The sequence below is a fragment of the Cucurbita pepo genome, chromosome 3 (genome assembly GCF_057944985.1).
Source record: "Cucurbita pepo subsp. pepo isolate OVF chromosome 3, ASM5794498v1, whole genome shotgun sequence".
Taxonomy (NCBI): Eukaryota; Viridiplantae; Streptophyta; class Magnoliopsida; order Cucurbitales; family Cucurbitaceae; genus Cucurbita; species Cucurbita pepo.
The window spans coordinates 4,624,813-4,637,912 of NC_141800.1; the positions used below are offsets into that span (position 1 = coordinate 4,624,813).

The 13,100-nt window shown below is 37.3% G+C and overlaps 3 protein-coding genes across 3 annotated transcripts; 2 read left to right on the forward strand and 1 right to left on the reverse strand.

The window, feature by feature from the left end:
* The first annotated feature begins 2,300 nt into the window (after window positions 1-2,300).
* LOC111791346 (putative 2-oxoglutarate-dependent dioxygenase AOP1) lies at window positions 2,301-4,579 on the forward strand. The gene is made up of 3 exons (XM_023672634.2): window positions 2,301-2,703; window positions 3,743-4,064; window positions 4,150-4,579. Exons 1-3 carry the CDS (start codon window positions 2,336-2,338, stop codon window positions 4,396-4,398), a joined length of 939 nt encoding a protein of 312 aa, XP_023528402.1. The 5' UTR covers window positions 2,301-2,335; the 3' UTR covers window positions 4,399-4,579.
* A 532-nt stretch (window positions 4,580-5,111) lies between these two features.
* LOC111791822 (acyltransferase Pun1-like) lies at window positions 5,112-7,487 on the reverse strand. The gene is made up of 2 exons (XM_087122805.1): window positions 6,674-7,487; window positions 5,112-5,659 (listed from the first exon to the last, which is right to left on the reverse strand). Exons 1-2 carry the CDS (start codon window positions 7,485-7,487, stop codon window positions 5,112-5,114), a joined length of 1,362 nt encoding a protein of 453 aa, XP_086978931.1.
* Window positions 7,488-8,211: 724 nt separating this feature from the next.
* LOC111791823 (acyltransferase Pun1) lies at window positions 8,212-10,888 on the forward strand. The gene is given in 4 exon segments (XM_087122807.1): window positions 8,212-8,449; window positions 9,328-9,927; window positions 10,647-10,755; window positions 10,757-10,888. Coding segments are annotated over 4 exon segments (987 nt in total). The 3' UTR covers window positions 10,797-10,888.
* Window positions 10,889-13,100: the final 2,212 nt, after the last annotated feature.

Sequence of the window (13,100 nt, forward strand, 5' to 3'; positions counted from 1 at the left end):
AACCTCTCCCTCGTAGACATGTTTAAAAATCGTGAGACTGATGACTATAATATCTACTTTTTAATGTGATTACAAATGATATCAGAACCATACACCGGCGGTGTGTCAGCGATGATACTAATCCTCAGGGGTGAACTTCTCCCTAATAAACGCATTTTAAAACTGTAAGACTGACGATGATACGTAACGAGCCAAAACGAACCATACTGGCTAGCGTGGGCTTGGACTTAGGCTTGAACTATTGTTCAATCATAAAGAATTTTTTTAATAATGTATATGTTTCTTTCTTTCCTTCTTAGCGGTTGCCTTCAAGATTATGATACAAATTATCAACATGTTGCCCTTTTTATGTAAAAATTCAAGCTTGTGAACATTCAACTACAAATTTAAAATATTATTAAAACGCACTAAAATTTAAAGGTATTTTTAAAACAAAATATTTTTTAAGATTTTAGTGTATTTTAAAATTAATAATAAAAGTAGGAGTGGTTTTGCTCTATTAAAAATATACAAATACGTGAGCATAATAAAAACAAATCAGGTTTTTCAAATCATTAAAAAAATGGAGTTGGTGAAATCTAAATAAATTATTGATGCCTTTTATATAAATATAACTAGATTTTCACGATGGTATATATTCTTATCTTATAGATATGATTATAGTTTAGAGATCATATTTTAAATCCAAAATTAATATATAAGAAATAAATTAAAAAGTTAACAATAAAGTTCTTGAAGTTCTTGAAGATGTTATGATTTATGTTACTGCAAATAGCATAGTCCACAATCTACCTATAATAACAGAGCTTGAATAATATGATTTACGTCTAATAACCCCAAATAATAAAATACATCAATAATTTGGACGTTTTTTCTTATTTAATTATATTATTTTAATTAAAAAAAGAACTCTATGGACCACAATATAAGGCCAACTAGATAATGTGACAAACCGTTAGCAAATATGATGTAGAATAATCAAATTGATGTACAGTGTTATAAGTAGGGATGTCTCATTTTTCTCGTGGAGATGGGTCCGTAGGACCCACCCAACGGTTTAGGTGGGAAATGGGAAAGGGAGTGGTAGAAAAAAATCTTCGTAAGCTTACCTGAGGTCGAGACCATATAAATATTATTTCAAAATTTATATATTAATGACTTAGATCATTTAATATGTTTCAACATAGGATAAGAATAATTAGATAATTTTGTAGTTAATATTTTCTTTTCTATCCGGAGGTTTTAGAAAATAATAATGTAGATTTTCTATCAGGAGAATTAACATTTAAAGTACCCGTGAATTCAATTTTTTTAAATTAAAAAAAAAAAAAAAAAAAAAAAAAAACAAGAAATAATTATTTAAGGGAAATCTAACTCCACAAATCTAATTTTTATCGGTCTCGTCTCATGAATAAACTTTATATTGTAAAAAATTAAAATTTAAAGAGACCCACATGTATGCATGTATATATATATATATAATATATATATATATATATAGTAATAATAATGTGTATTTTAGTGAAACAACTTTAATAATTAAATTGAAAGAATTGACGTAATACCACACACGGTGATATTACTTAATTAATTCATGACTTTGGACCACTCTGTCGCATTTGATCACACTATCATTTGAAGACGAGTAAGCAATTTAGAGAAACTCTTTGGGCGATATTTGCAAAGACCAAATGTGTTTTCACAAACTTAAATTGTGGAGCGCTTACAAAAATTATTTCAACTATGAAAAATTTGAAGAACTCCCGTAAAACTCCCGAAAGACAATGATCAAGATATTTGAGTTTAATTTTAAGAGTTAGAACTCGATTCTAGACAAGTCTAAGAAATTTTCGGTGGACTGGTGAAATGTATAGAAATCGAAAAGAATACTTTTTGTCAAAAACACCGTATTAAACCGACATTAACACTTAGAGATGAAAACTAAGGAAGAGAATGAAATTAACCACGTGAGACGTTGAAATGCAATAGTCCAAGCCCATCGATAACAGATATTGTCTCTTTGGGCTTTCCGTTACAGACTTCTCGGAAGTTTTAAAACGGTCTACTAGAAATAGGTGTTCACATCCTTATAAAAGTACTATGTTTCCTTCTCCAACTGATGTTGGTCTCACCACTCCTCGGAGCCAGCGTCCTTGCTAACACTAGTTATTTTATTTTCAATGGGTGTGGGGTCACATGAAACTTCATTTTTATAACAAAATCTTGTTAGTTAAAAAAGTAATTATTGTAGCAATAATGAGGTGTATAAAAGGGGACAAAACGAACCATTTTTCTCCACACCCTCTCCAACAGAACACAGAGAGCAAAGGAAATTATGGATAGCGAACCCTCTCTAAAGCTTCCCCACATAGATTTCTCCGACCTAGAAGCAGGCAGCCCCAAGTGGGAGTTGGCAAAAGCACTAGTGAAGGAAGCACTCGAGGAGTTTGGGTGCTTCGAAGCCTCCTTTGACAAAGTGGCCGATGAGGTTAGAAAGGGGCTGTTCGAAGCACTTGAAGAGCTTTTCAACCTCCCTTTGCAAACCAAGCTCAGAAATGTTTCTAAAAAGCCCTTCCATGGCTACGTTGGACAGTACCCAATGGCTCCACTTTTTGAAAGCATGGGCGTGGATGACTCCACCATACCTGAAAAGGTCCAAAGCTTTGCCAATATCTTCTGGCCTCAAGGAAACCCAACCTTCAGGTTTGTATATTCTTTCTTTTGAATTCATATTGGATTCTGTTAGGAACCACGACTCTCTGTAATGGTGGGTATCATATTGTCCGATCATAAACTCTCATAGTTTTGCTTTTGGTTTTCCCAAAGCCCTCATATCAATAGAGATATAATCCTTACTTATAAACACATGATTATCCTCTATTAGCGGTGGGGTTGGGCGGTTACAAATGGTATCAGAGCAATACACCGGGCGATGTGCCAACGAGGAGGCTGAGTCCCGAAAGGGGGTGGACACGAGGGAGTGTGCTAGCAAGGATGCTGGCCTCGAAGGGAGGTGGATCAGAGGGTCCTACATCGATTGAAGAGGTTGAGCTCCGAAAAGGGGTGGACACGAGGCGGTGTGCCAGCAAGGACACTGGTCACGAAGGAGGTGGATTGGAGGGTCTAACGGTGATTAAAGAAGGGAACAAGTGCCAGCGAGAACGTTGAACCCCAAAGGGAGGTGGATTGTAAGATCCCACATCAGTTGGGGAGGAGAACGAAACACACTTTATAAGTGTGTGGAAACCTCTCTCTAGCAGACGCGTTTTAAAAATATTGAGAGGAAGTCCGAAAGAGAAAAGCCAAAGAGGATAATATCTTCTAGCGGTGGGCTTAGACTGTTACAAATGGTATTAGAGTCAGACACTAAGCGATATGCCAGCGAGGAGGCTGAGCTTCGAAGGGAGGTGGACACGAGGTGGTGTGCCAGCAAGGACGCTGGCCCCGAAGGGAATGGATCAGAGGGTCCCACATCGATTGAAAAAGAGAACAAGTGTTAGTGAGTACGATGGGCCCCAAATGGGTGGATTGTAAGATCCCACATTGATTGAGGATTGAGAGGAGAACCAAACATCTTTTATAAGGGTGTGGAAACCTCTCCAAGTCAAAGAGGACAGTATCTACTAATGTTGGGCTTGGAATATTACAGTAGGACTCTCTCCCAATAATTCTCGAACAAATTCCGTTAGAGATCCCAGTAATGTTCTTATTGTTTCTTGTTTAAATTTTGGATTTTTGGCAGCGAAGTTATCGAATCATATTCACAACAATTATCAGAACTCGACCAAATCGTGAGGAGGATGGTTGTAGAGAGCTTGGGAGTTGAAAAATACATGGAGGAACATTTGGACTCAACAAACTATCTTCTTAGAGTGATGAAATACAAAGGCCCCGAAAGCAATGACACACAGCTTGGCCTTCACTCCCACACCGATAAGAACATCGTAACCATTTTATATCAAAACCATGTTGAGGGTTTGCAGGTTCAGACCAAAGATGGGAAATGGATTAGCTTCCAACCGTCCCCGAACTCCTTCGTTGTCATGATCGGAGATTCCTTCCACGTGAGTAACGATACAATTTTGTTTTTAGTTTTCTGTTCGAGTTAGATCGATACTTGATCGATCGATCGATGGGTCGTTAATGCAGGCTTGGACGAACGGAAGATTGTATTCTCCATATCATAGAGTGGTGATGAGTGGAGAGAAAGCAAGGTACTCAGCTGGGCTATTCTCAATACCAAAAGCAGGGTATATGATAAAGGCACCAAAGGAGCTTGTGGATGAAGAACATCCTTTGCTGTTCAACCCATTTGATCATGTTGAGTTCCTTCAGTTCTACTACACGGAAGCTGGGCAAAGAGCTCAATCTGCCCTCAAAACTTATTGTGGTGCTTGAAATATGAATCTTGGGTTTTGTGTATCTTCAAATAATTTATCACAAGTTGGTTAACTCAACAATTAGTTTCGTCTTTTGGTATTTGGACTAAGTATGTGTATTTAGTGTCTTATGTGTCGTCATGTTGGCCTTTTATCTCTAATATCTTAAAAAGTTCGGATTTTTGTGTTTTATGCGTTGAATTTTGTCATTTAAAAATTATTGATGCGTAAAATTAAAAAAAAAAAAATTTGTTCGTCTAAAAATATTATTTAAATTTTTCTTAAGATAGATTTAAATTGGTAGCATGCTGCAAATGGCGATACATGATCTTACAGGTTTTCCTTGGAGATCGGGATAGGGATTTCCCGTAAAAATTTTGTGGGAATCTAGTTTTGTAACAACAGTCAAAAAAATATTTACCCACTCTCCTTTAAATGTCCCTATCTTTGCATAATTCCCACAAAAATAAATGAATAATTTCGCGACGTGGAGATTAAAATAGGTGGCGGAGACAAGAACAGAGAAAATTTCTCCCTTCTCATTTCACTGGTATACCGCTCTAATCTTCATTAGATTTTGTTACACAAATGCACGGTGCAATACCCACCAATAGAGATGTATTACTGACTTGTAAACTCATGATCATCTTCTTTAATTAGGTAACGTGACACTAACTCCCAACAATCTTTAACACGACACTCTAAGTTTAAATCACTATAAATATTAAATATCTACGCACTTGGTGAAAGCCACCATTTGTGTGCAGTTTTGAGTTCACAAAATGAAAGAAGTTCTTGATTTTGCTCAAAGGCCGCCATTTCCTCCTTGTCCAAGCTGACCATGGCTTCAATTCCGTCGCCATTTTTGGCATCCATCAACAAGATCATGTTCTTCCATGGAGCCTCAGGCACAGTGATCCATTCAGGTTTTCCCCATCCAAAATCAGCTTCGTACATAGGAAATCTGCACCAGCTGGTGCATGTGTACACACTACGCTCCCCTGGATTTCTCCACGTCTCCATCGCCTCTTTGGCGTGTAATTTGTGAACCGAACTCCATGCTTCGTCTCTGTAGTTTCTTGGGAATGTTTTGCAGAACTCTTCAAAGCTTGTCTTCATGTCACCCACCATGTTGCATAGCTCCATTTCCCTCTGCTCCACTGCCGTCGATGATGCTATGAAAAATGTGATTATGTTTCCTGTTAATGTCTCCGGTAATGGTGGCTCCACTCTCGTGCGTAGGTTGATCAGCTGCAGCAGACTTGTCGCGGGTGGACTCCCTTTGTAGAACAAATTAGCACCACAGACAAAAGTGAGGATCTTTTTGTTGTAACCGAGGTGGCACTCACACACCCACAAATAGAAATTAATAAAAAAAAACCTCGTTTAGAAATTAATAAAAAAAAACCTCATTTTCTAAACTCATGATCATTTTCTAAGTTAGCCCACGCGGGACTCCCTCCCTCTCAACAATCCTCCCCTCGAACAAAGTACACTATATAGTCTTCCCCGAAGTCTATAGAGCCTTCAAACAGTCTCCCTTTAATCGAGGCTCACAACTTCTATGTTCCACATTTGGGGATTCTATTGACATGACGAAGTTAAGGGCATGACTACGATACTATGTTTGGAATCACGAATCTCCACAATGGTATGATCTTATCAACTTTGAGTATAAACTCTCATGGTTTTGTCCCCTCATACAAAGGATATATATTTCTTGCTTGTAAAACTCATGATCATTCCTAAATTAGCTAATGTGAAACTCCCTCCCAACAATTCCCAACATAGTTAATCACTCTAACTTTACAAGTGTATATCACACACTCACACAATACAAAATCTCTAGCACAAAGAAATCCAAACAAATACAAAATGACAATAACTTCATACCTCAAAATAACACTCACACAATACAAAATCTCTAGCACAGGAAACTTCAGACAAATACAAAATGACAATAACTTCATACCTCAAAAATGCTAGGCAAACTTTTATAACATATATGAATTATCTTAATTCAGGTATGAAAATGAGAGATGAAAAAAAAAAAAAATATATATATATATATATATATGAATAAAATAAATTAGAGTTAAAGAACCAAAATGATCTATAAAACCAAATAAATGTATGCGTGTACCAGATGCATGAACCTATTCTTAATGATAAATTATAACACCGGTCTTGGATTCTGAATATTTTTTAAGATTTTTTTCGTTTATCGAAAGATTAAAATGTTCGTATCGATATTAAATCCAATTTAGAGTTGATCCAAACCAAATTTAACCCACCTGTGGCTGAATATTTAGCGGAGAGGACTGCTTTGTAGATGAAAGCAGTGAGAATCTGCACTCGAGTTGGATTCTTCACTTCCTCAGAAACCATAGCTTTAAGAGCCGCAATCTTCGAACCCTCAAACACCAATCTCTTCGACCTAACATTTTCATCTCGTCTCACCCTTTCAGAATCTTCCCCACCAGATAAGTCACCGCCGGCATCCAATTCCGGCGGGAAATACCTGACCCCGTTAATCTCAGGACTCACCACCGGCAGATCGCCGTCGTCGGAGCTACGAGCAATGGAAGCCCAATCATTCATGAAATTAGTCAACGATGCCAAATCTGCAACTTTGTGGGAGCAGAACACAAACATCACATCTCCTCCACATTCAAATTGGGTCAACTGAATCAACAACAAAGGATTGAATGTTGGGTCATTTCCATTGATGTCAACGGCAAAAGTCAACTTCAAAATCTCCTCCCTTTCCAAATTGAAGTTGTTCATAAATTCCGACATGGAACACCGGAGCTTTGCCTCGGAGAAGATGGCACCCATGTCGTTGCAGTCGATGAAGTTTCCTCCGTCTCGAAGGCGGCCGGCAAAAGGGTAGTAGAAAGTCAAGGCCTTTGAGAGGCTGTCCTTCAGCAGCCGGCCACGGCAGCCGGAGGAGCTGACAACGGCGTTGTTGTTGGTGTAGAAATAAAGAAGCTGCATGTAAATGTTAGGGGATTGTTGATCAAACAGGGAGAGGGGGAGATTTCTGAGCTCCGGCGAGGTTGAAGTTATGGGCTTGATGGTTTCTTTACACAATATTTCAAGCTCCATTTTTTATTTCAAGAAGCTGTTCCATACCCAAGATTTATAGTCGAGAGAGAGAGAGAAAAAGGTCAAATTTTTTAAAAATGTTATTGGCTTAGTCTCTTTGACGAATAATCGAATAAGATTCTTAATACAAATTATATATTTTAACATTGATTTGTAAATTATGATTCCTTTAATAAACTTTAGCTACTTTTTATAATTTTGATAACTTCTTGCACACTAAGTTCTAAAACATTAGCTTCTCTCGAGCGAGAGAGTATCCTTCTATTGGTTCAAATCGGTTCAAATCCTAAAACTAATCTGAAGTGAATTTCATGTTGTAAAATTATGTTCTTAGTTCTTACATATTACATCTACTCTAACAACCATTTCACCCCTGCAAATAAGAGAACAAACCCTCACAGGTAGAAGTTCATAATTCAAACCCAACAAAAGCTTGTGTAAGCTACCCAATTTAAGGATTATCTTCTAATAGCCTAATATCTATGATGGGAGCATTCCGGAGTTGTGAGGCTATAGAGGTCTAATAGTTCGGTATTTGTCATGTGTATGCCTTTTTTATATGAGGTATCCCATATATTTGTTTTTGTAAACGGAATTATTATTATTATTATTATTATTTTTTTTTTATCGTTCATATGCCTAATCAATCAAAAAGTGGGTTGATAAATTTATGTTGTCAAATGTAATTACATTAATTCCATAACGTATTATAAAATTAAGTTCAATGATCAAGCCCTTGACTTCAACCCCACCGGAGCTCAGATATGTGCCCCTCTGTTTGTTTGATCTACATGCCCCTAACGTTTACCTACCAATGCTCTATTTCTTTAATAACAGCAACAATGTCGGTTCCGGCCACCATCGCCTTCTCAAGGACAGCCTCTCAAAGGCCCTTACTTTCTACTACCCTTTCGCCGGCAGACTCCACCTCACGCCTGCCTCCAAACATCTCTCACACCCCGGTGAATTTTTACAGCTTTTTCTTAGTAAAACCCTTTTGTCGTCTGTTCATTCAACCTTTACTCATCCAAACACTCAAATAACCCTTTTAACTTTATAACATTTGAATGAGAAATTATAAGGGTGTGAAAACCTCCCTGCTTAGACGTGTTTTAAAAATCTTGAGTGAAAGTTCGAGAGGGAACGTACAAAGATGACAATATTTGCTAGTAGTGAGTTTCGATGGTTACAAATGGTATTAGAGTTAGACACCGGGCGATTTACCAGTGAGGAGGTTGTACCCCAAACGAATAGATATAAGATAGTGTGCTAACAAGGATGTTGGCCCTCGAACGGATGAACTAGGGGGTCTCACATAGATTGGAGAAGGGAAAGGTGGTCTACGAGCTGCTGCTCAATCAATTAGTTATGAAATACCATTAGCTCTATCTCTATTATCAATATCTCTAGGTGTGATTCCTTGAGACATAAACTTCTCCCCTTTTTTTTAGAAAAGGAGTGATGAATAGATATCTTCATTATTCAGATGAATGAACTAAATCAGATAGTTATACGAGTAAAAGAAAACAGCTTAGATAAATAAAAAATATTAGTCAAAATATTGAGTCTCATTTTCTATTTATAAGAGTTAACGAGTATAGGTGAGGACGCTAGCCTCGAAAGGGGTTGGATTGTGAGATCGCACCTCCGTTGGGAAGAAGAAAAGCATTTTTTTTTTTTTTATAAATGTATGAAAATTTCTCCCAAACAGACGCGGTTTAAAAACCTTTTACGACAATATTTGTTACCCATGTGTTTAAGTGTTTGATCTTGAAATTTTTTTTAAGATAAAACAAATAATTTATGGATATTTTTATTAATATACATTTTTGTAATTTAGAACGACATGGTAGCTATATCGAGTGCAACGACATCAGTGTAACGTTCTTGGTGGCGAAGGCCGGGTGTCCGATGACGGACGATATGAATGACAAAGATTCACAACGAGAAGAGATGTTGAAGTTGCTTCTTTTAGATGACATGAATAAGAAGGAACAAGAAGTCAAACCTATGATGTTGTCTATTCAGTTGACCCCGTTTGAATGTGGAGGAGAAGTGATTTGTGTGTTCTTCAATCACAAACTTTCGGATATGCACTCCGTAACCCACTTCATGAGGGATTGGGCTTCCATTGCTCGTAGCTTCACCCACGGCGATCTGCCGGTTGTCAATCCTCACTTCAACGGCGCCACCTGTTTTCCGCCTGAGTTGGACGTCAGCGATAACCCATCTCGCCGCCAGGATACTTCTGGAACGAATGAAAGAGTGGAGGTTCCGTTGTCCTTTTCAAAATTTTGTTCTAAGAGATTGGTGTTTGAAGGTTCGAAGATTGCGGCTCTTAAAGCTATGGTTTCTGAGAAAGTAGACAACCCAACTCATGTTCAGCTCATCGCTGCGTTAATCTATAATGCTGTCCTTTCGACAAAATCTTCGGTCACGGGTACGTTCAAACTAGTTTAGATTCTTGTAAATTGTCATGAAAATGTATACGAGGGTTTATATTCTTATTTATTTTGATTATTAACTCTTTTGTTCATAACTATTTTTTGTCGATATTCTCATTTTGATATATGAACAATGTGTGAGTTAATAAGTTTGATTTAGCAAAAAGTTATTAACCTAAAGCAATTATTTTAGTAGTTAGTAATTTGAAAGTTTAGGAGATTAATTAAGAATATTTAATAGTTATTGATTTTTAAGTTTAAGAGATCTATTACAAAGATGAGTCTTATTGATTTAAAAGTTGAGGAGACGACGACGACGACGACGATAACAAAAAAAAAAGGAGAATTAATAAAGCATACGTGATTAAGGTTCTCTATTTGAAAGCTTTTGTTCTTCCGCTTTATTTGTTTCGACATATTTCAATCGTGGGTAATTCTCAACACCATAAACATTAATATTGCTATGCTTATATAAATGTTTGTTTAACATTGTTTGAAGTCATTGTTATTTTGTCTTTGCTTCAAAGTAATTGGAAGAAAATTTGTAAGAGAGATTTTGTAGGGTGAGAGTGTAAGAGATACAGTTATAAACACTACTCCGTAAATTTTTATATTTTTTTATTTAATTTTTGTTTGTGGGTGTATAAGTAGGATCCATGATGACTTGGTTAGTTGTAGGAAGTATGGTTTGTTGGTATTTGGTGCTAATTTGTTGTATGGGTGAGTGTCCCTGAGTTTCCTGCCAAGGATTTAATTTTATTGATGGATACCAAAGATGGCGAGGGGATTGAAGCGATGGTGAGCTTGGAGGAGAAGGCTATGGAGAAATAAAGAGTTTTTCTCATTTTGTGAGCTCAAAAAATAGAGCAGCTGCAGCAGCCTGCTGAAATGGGTTTCACGTTTGGTCGTGTTGTACTGTTCTTTCTGTCACTTTCACTTCTTTAAATGTTGTGTGTAATATTGAAATGGGTTTCACGTTGATTGGAGCGGCCTCTGGTTTCTTCTTAGATCTGTTCTTCAGTTCCTTTTACTCTTAATCCATTGGTTTCTTCTCCACTTTTTTGCTGCCAACTTTAGTGGATACTTTTGAAAGATGTTAATGGTCTTTCAATAGTATCTTACACAGATATTTCTCTAACCGTCTTACCTTCATCAATAGGGCTTTGTTTCTATCAAATATCTTGAGGAATGAACCGACAAACTCCACTCTGCTATCTTCTTCTTATCAAGTTTATGCAAAACTGTGCCTCACACTATTGAGGACATATTCTATTTATATTGGCAAAAGATTAACTAATAGATCCGATTTCATAGGAAACTAACGAAGTAAGCCTATTCTTATGGCATGACTAACTTCAAGCTATTCTAATGGATTGACCAATTCTAACAGTCCCCTTCAATCCCAACAAGTCTTGTACATGTTGAGATTGTTACAATGTGTAGTAAAAGGAGTTTTAGACAGTGGTTTTGTCAGGATATCAGCTACTTGATCACTTGATGAAATGAACCGAACTTCCATTGCTTTACGTGCTACTTGTTCTCGAACAAAATGAAAATCAACTTCAATATGTTTCGTTCTAGCATGAAATACTGGATTTGAAGTTAAATATGTAGCTCCGAGGTTGTCACACCAGAGGCGAGGAGCCTTTGATTGATACACGCCCAGTTCCTTCAGTAATGACTTGATCCAAATCATTTCTGCAGTAAGATTCGCAATGGCCTTGTATTCTGCTTCGGTGCTTGATCTTGACACTGTAGCCTGTTTTCTGGAACTCCATGAGATTAGATTTGCTCCAAGAAATACAGCAAAGCCGCTAGTTGAACGTCGATCATCGGGACAACCAGCCCAATCAGCATCAGAAAACCCCGACAACATCATGGTTGATTTCTGAATTTTCACTCCTAATGCTAGTGTGCCTTTAACATAACGAAGAATTCTCTTCACAGCACCCCAATGAGCATCAGTAGGTGTATGAAGATATTGACACACTTTATTGACAGCAAATGCCAAATCAGGCCTAGTCATTGTCAAATATTGTAGTGCTCCCACTGTACTTCTGTATTTGAATTGTTCTTCAGCTGATAAGGGTATTCCTTGTTCTCTGAATAATTTTTCAGCAGAACCCATTGGTGTAGACATAGGTTTGCATTTTTCCATGTTTACTCTTTTCAACAAATCTAAGGCATATCGTCTCTGTGACAGTATGATACCATCTCGTGTTTTCTTGACTTCAATACCCAGAAAATACTCAAGACCACCCAAATCTTTTACTGCAAAATCTATTTTCAATTTCTGAATCAACCTTTCGGTTGCTTGATCAGAGGAGCTCACAATAATTATATCATCAACATAGATGAGCATATAGATAGTTATCTCTCTGTTTTTGAGAATAAAAAGAGATGAATCAGCTACTGAAGCCTTGAAGCCTAACTCAATAAGTTTTCCAGTCAACCTTGAATGCCAAGCTTTTGGGGCTTGTTTCAGGCCATAAAGGGCTTTCTTGAGCTTGCATATGTAATTCTTTGGTTTGGCTGAGTCTTGAAATCCTGGTGGTTGTCGCATGTACACTTCCTCTTTCAGAATTCCATGCAAAAATGCATTTTGGATATCAACTTGTCTCATATTCCAGCCCTTGGTTACTGCTAGCGAAAGAATGACCCTGATTGTTGACGGTTTGATCACAGGGCTAAAAGTATCAGTGTAATCAACACCAAATCTTTGCTTGAATCCTTTGGCAACTAATCTTGCTTTTAATCTTTCAACTGACCCATCTGCTTTTCTTTTCACTTTATACACCCATTTACTATCAATGAGATTTATTCCAGGTTTGGGTGGAACTAGATCCCAAGTGGCATTTCGTTTTAGCGCTGAGAGCTCATCATTCATTGCTCCTCTCCATCTTGGATGTTGCATGGCTTCCTGCAGGTTTCGAGGTTCAGTAGCAGTCTCTATGATCGGAGTTGTGATAGTTACAGCGCTTGCGAATTTTCTTGAGGTTTCTGAATATCTGATAGTTCCATCAGTGAATTGTTTAGCTTGTACAATGTTATTTCTCAACCTTGTTCGCATTGGATGTTGACTAGCTGCTTCAGTTGGTTGATCAGACACATGTTCATGAGTTTGGTTTTGAGCATTGATCGAACTGCTCTCAGCTTCATATTCTGCAAT

What these genes read in the sequence shown, in the direction of transcription:
- LOC111791346 (XM_023672634.2), top strand. Translation starts at nt 2,336, where the DNA reads ATGGATAGCGAACCCTCTCTAAAGCTTCCCCACATAGATTTCTCCGAC. An exon ending in CAAGGAAACCCAACCTTCAG is followed by an intron (nt 2,704 to 3,742) that starts GTTTGTATATTC and finishes GATTTTTGGCAG; the next exon opens with CGAAGTTATCGAATCATATT. An exon ending in TGATCGGAGATTCCTTCCAC is followed by an intron (nt 4,065 to 4,149) that starts GTGAGTAACGAT and finishes TCGTTAATGCAG; the next exon opens with GCTTGGACGAACGGAAGATT.
- LOC111791822 (XM_087122805.1), bottom strand. Translation starts at nt 7,487, where the DNA reads ATGGAGCTTGAAATATTGTGTAAAGAAACCATCAAGCCCATAACTTCA. An exon ending in CGCTAAATATTCAGCCACAG is followed by an intron (nt 5,660 to 6,673) that starts GTGGGTTAAATT and finishes TGTTCTACAAAG; the next exon opens with GGAGTCCACCCGCGACAAGT.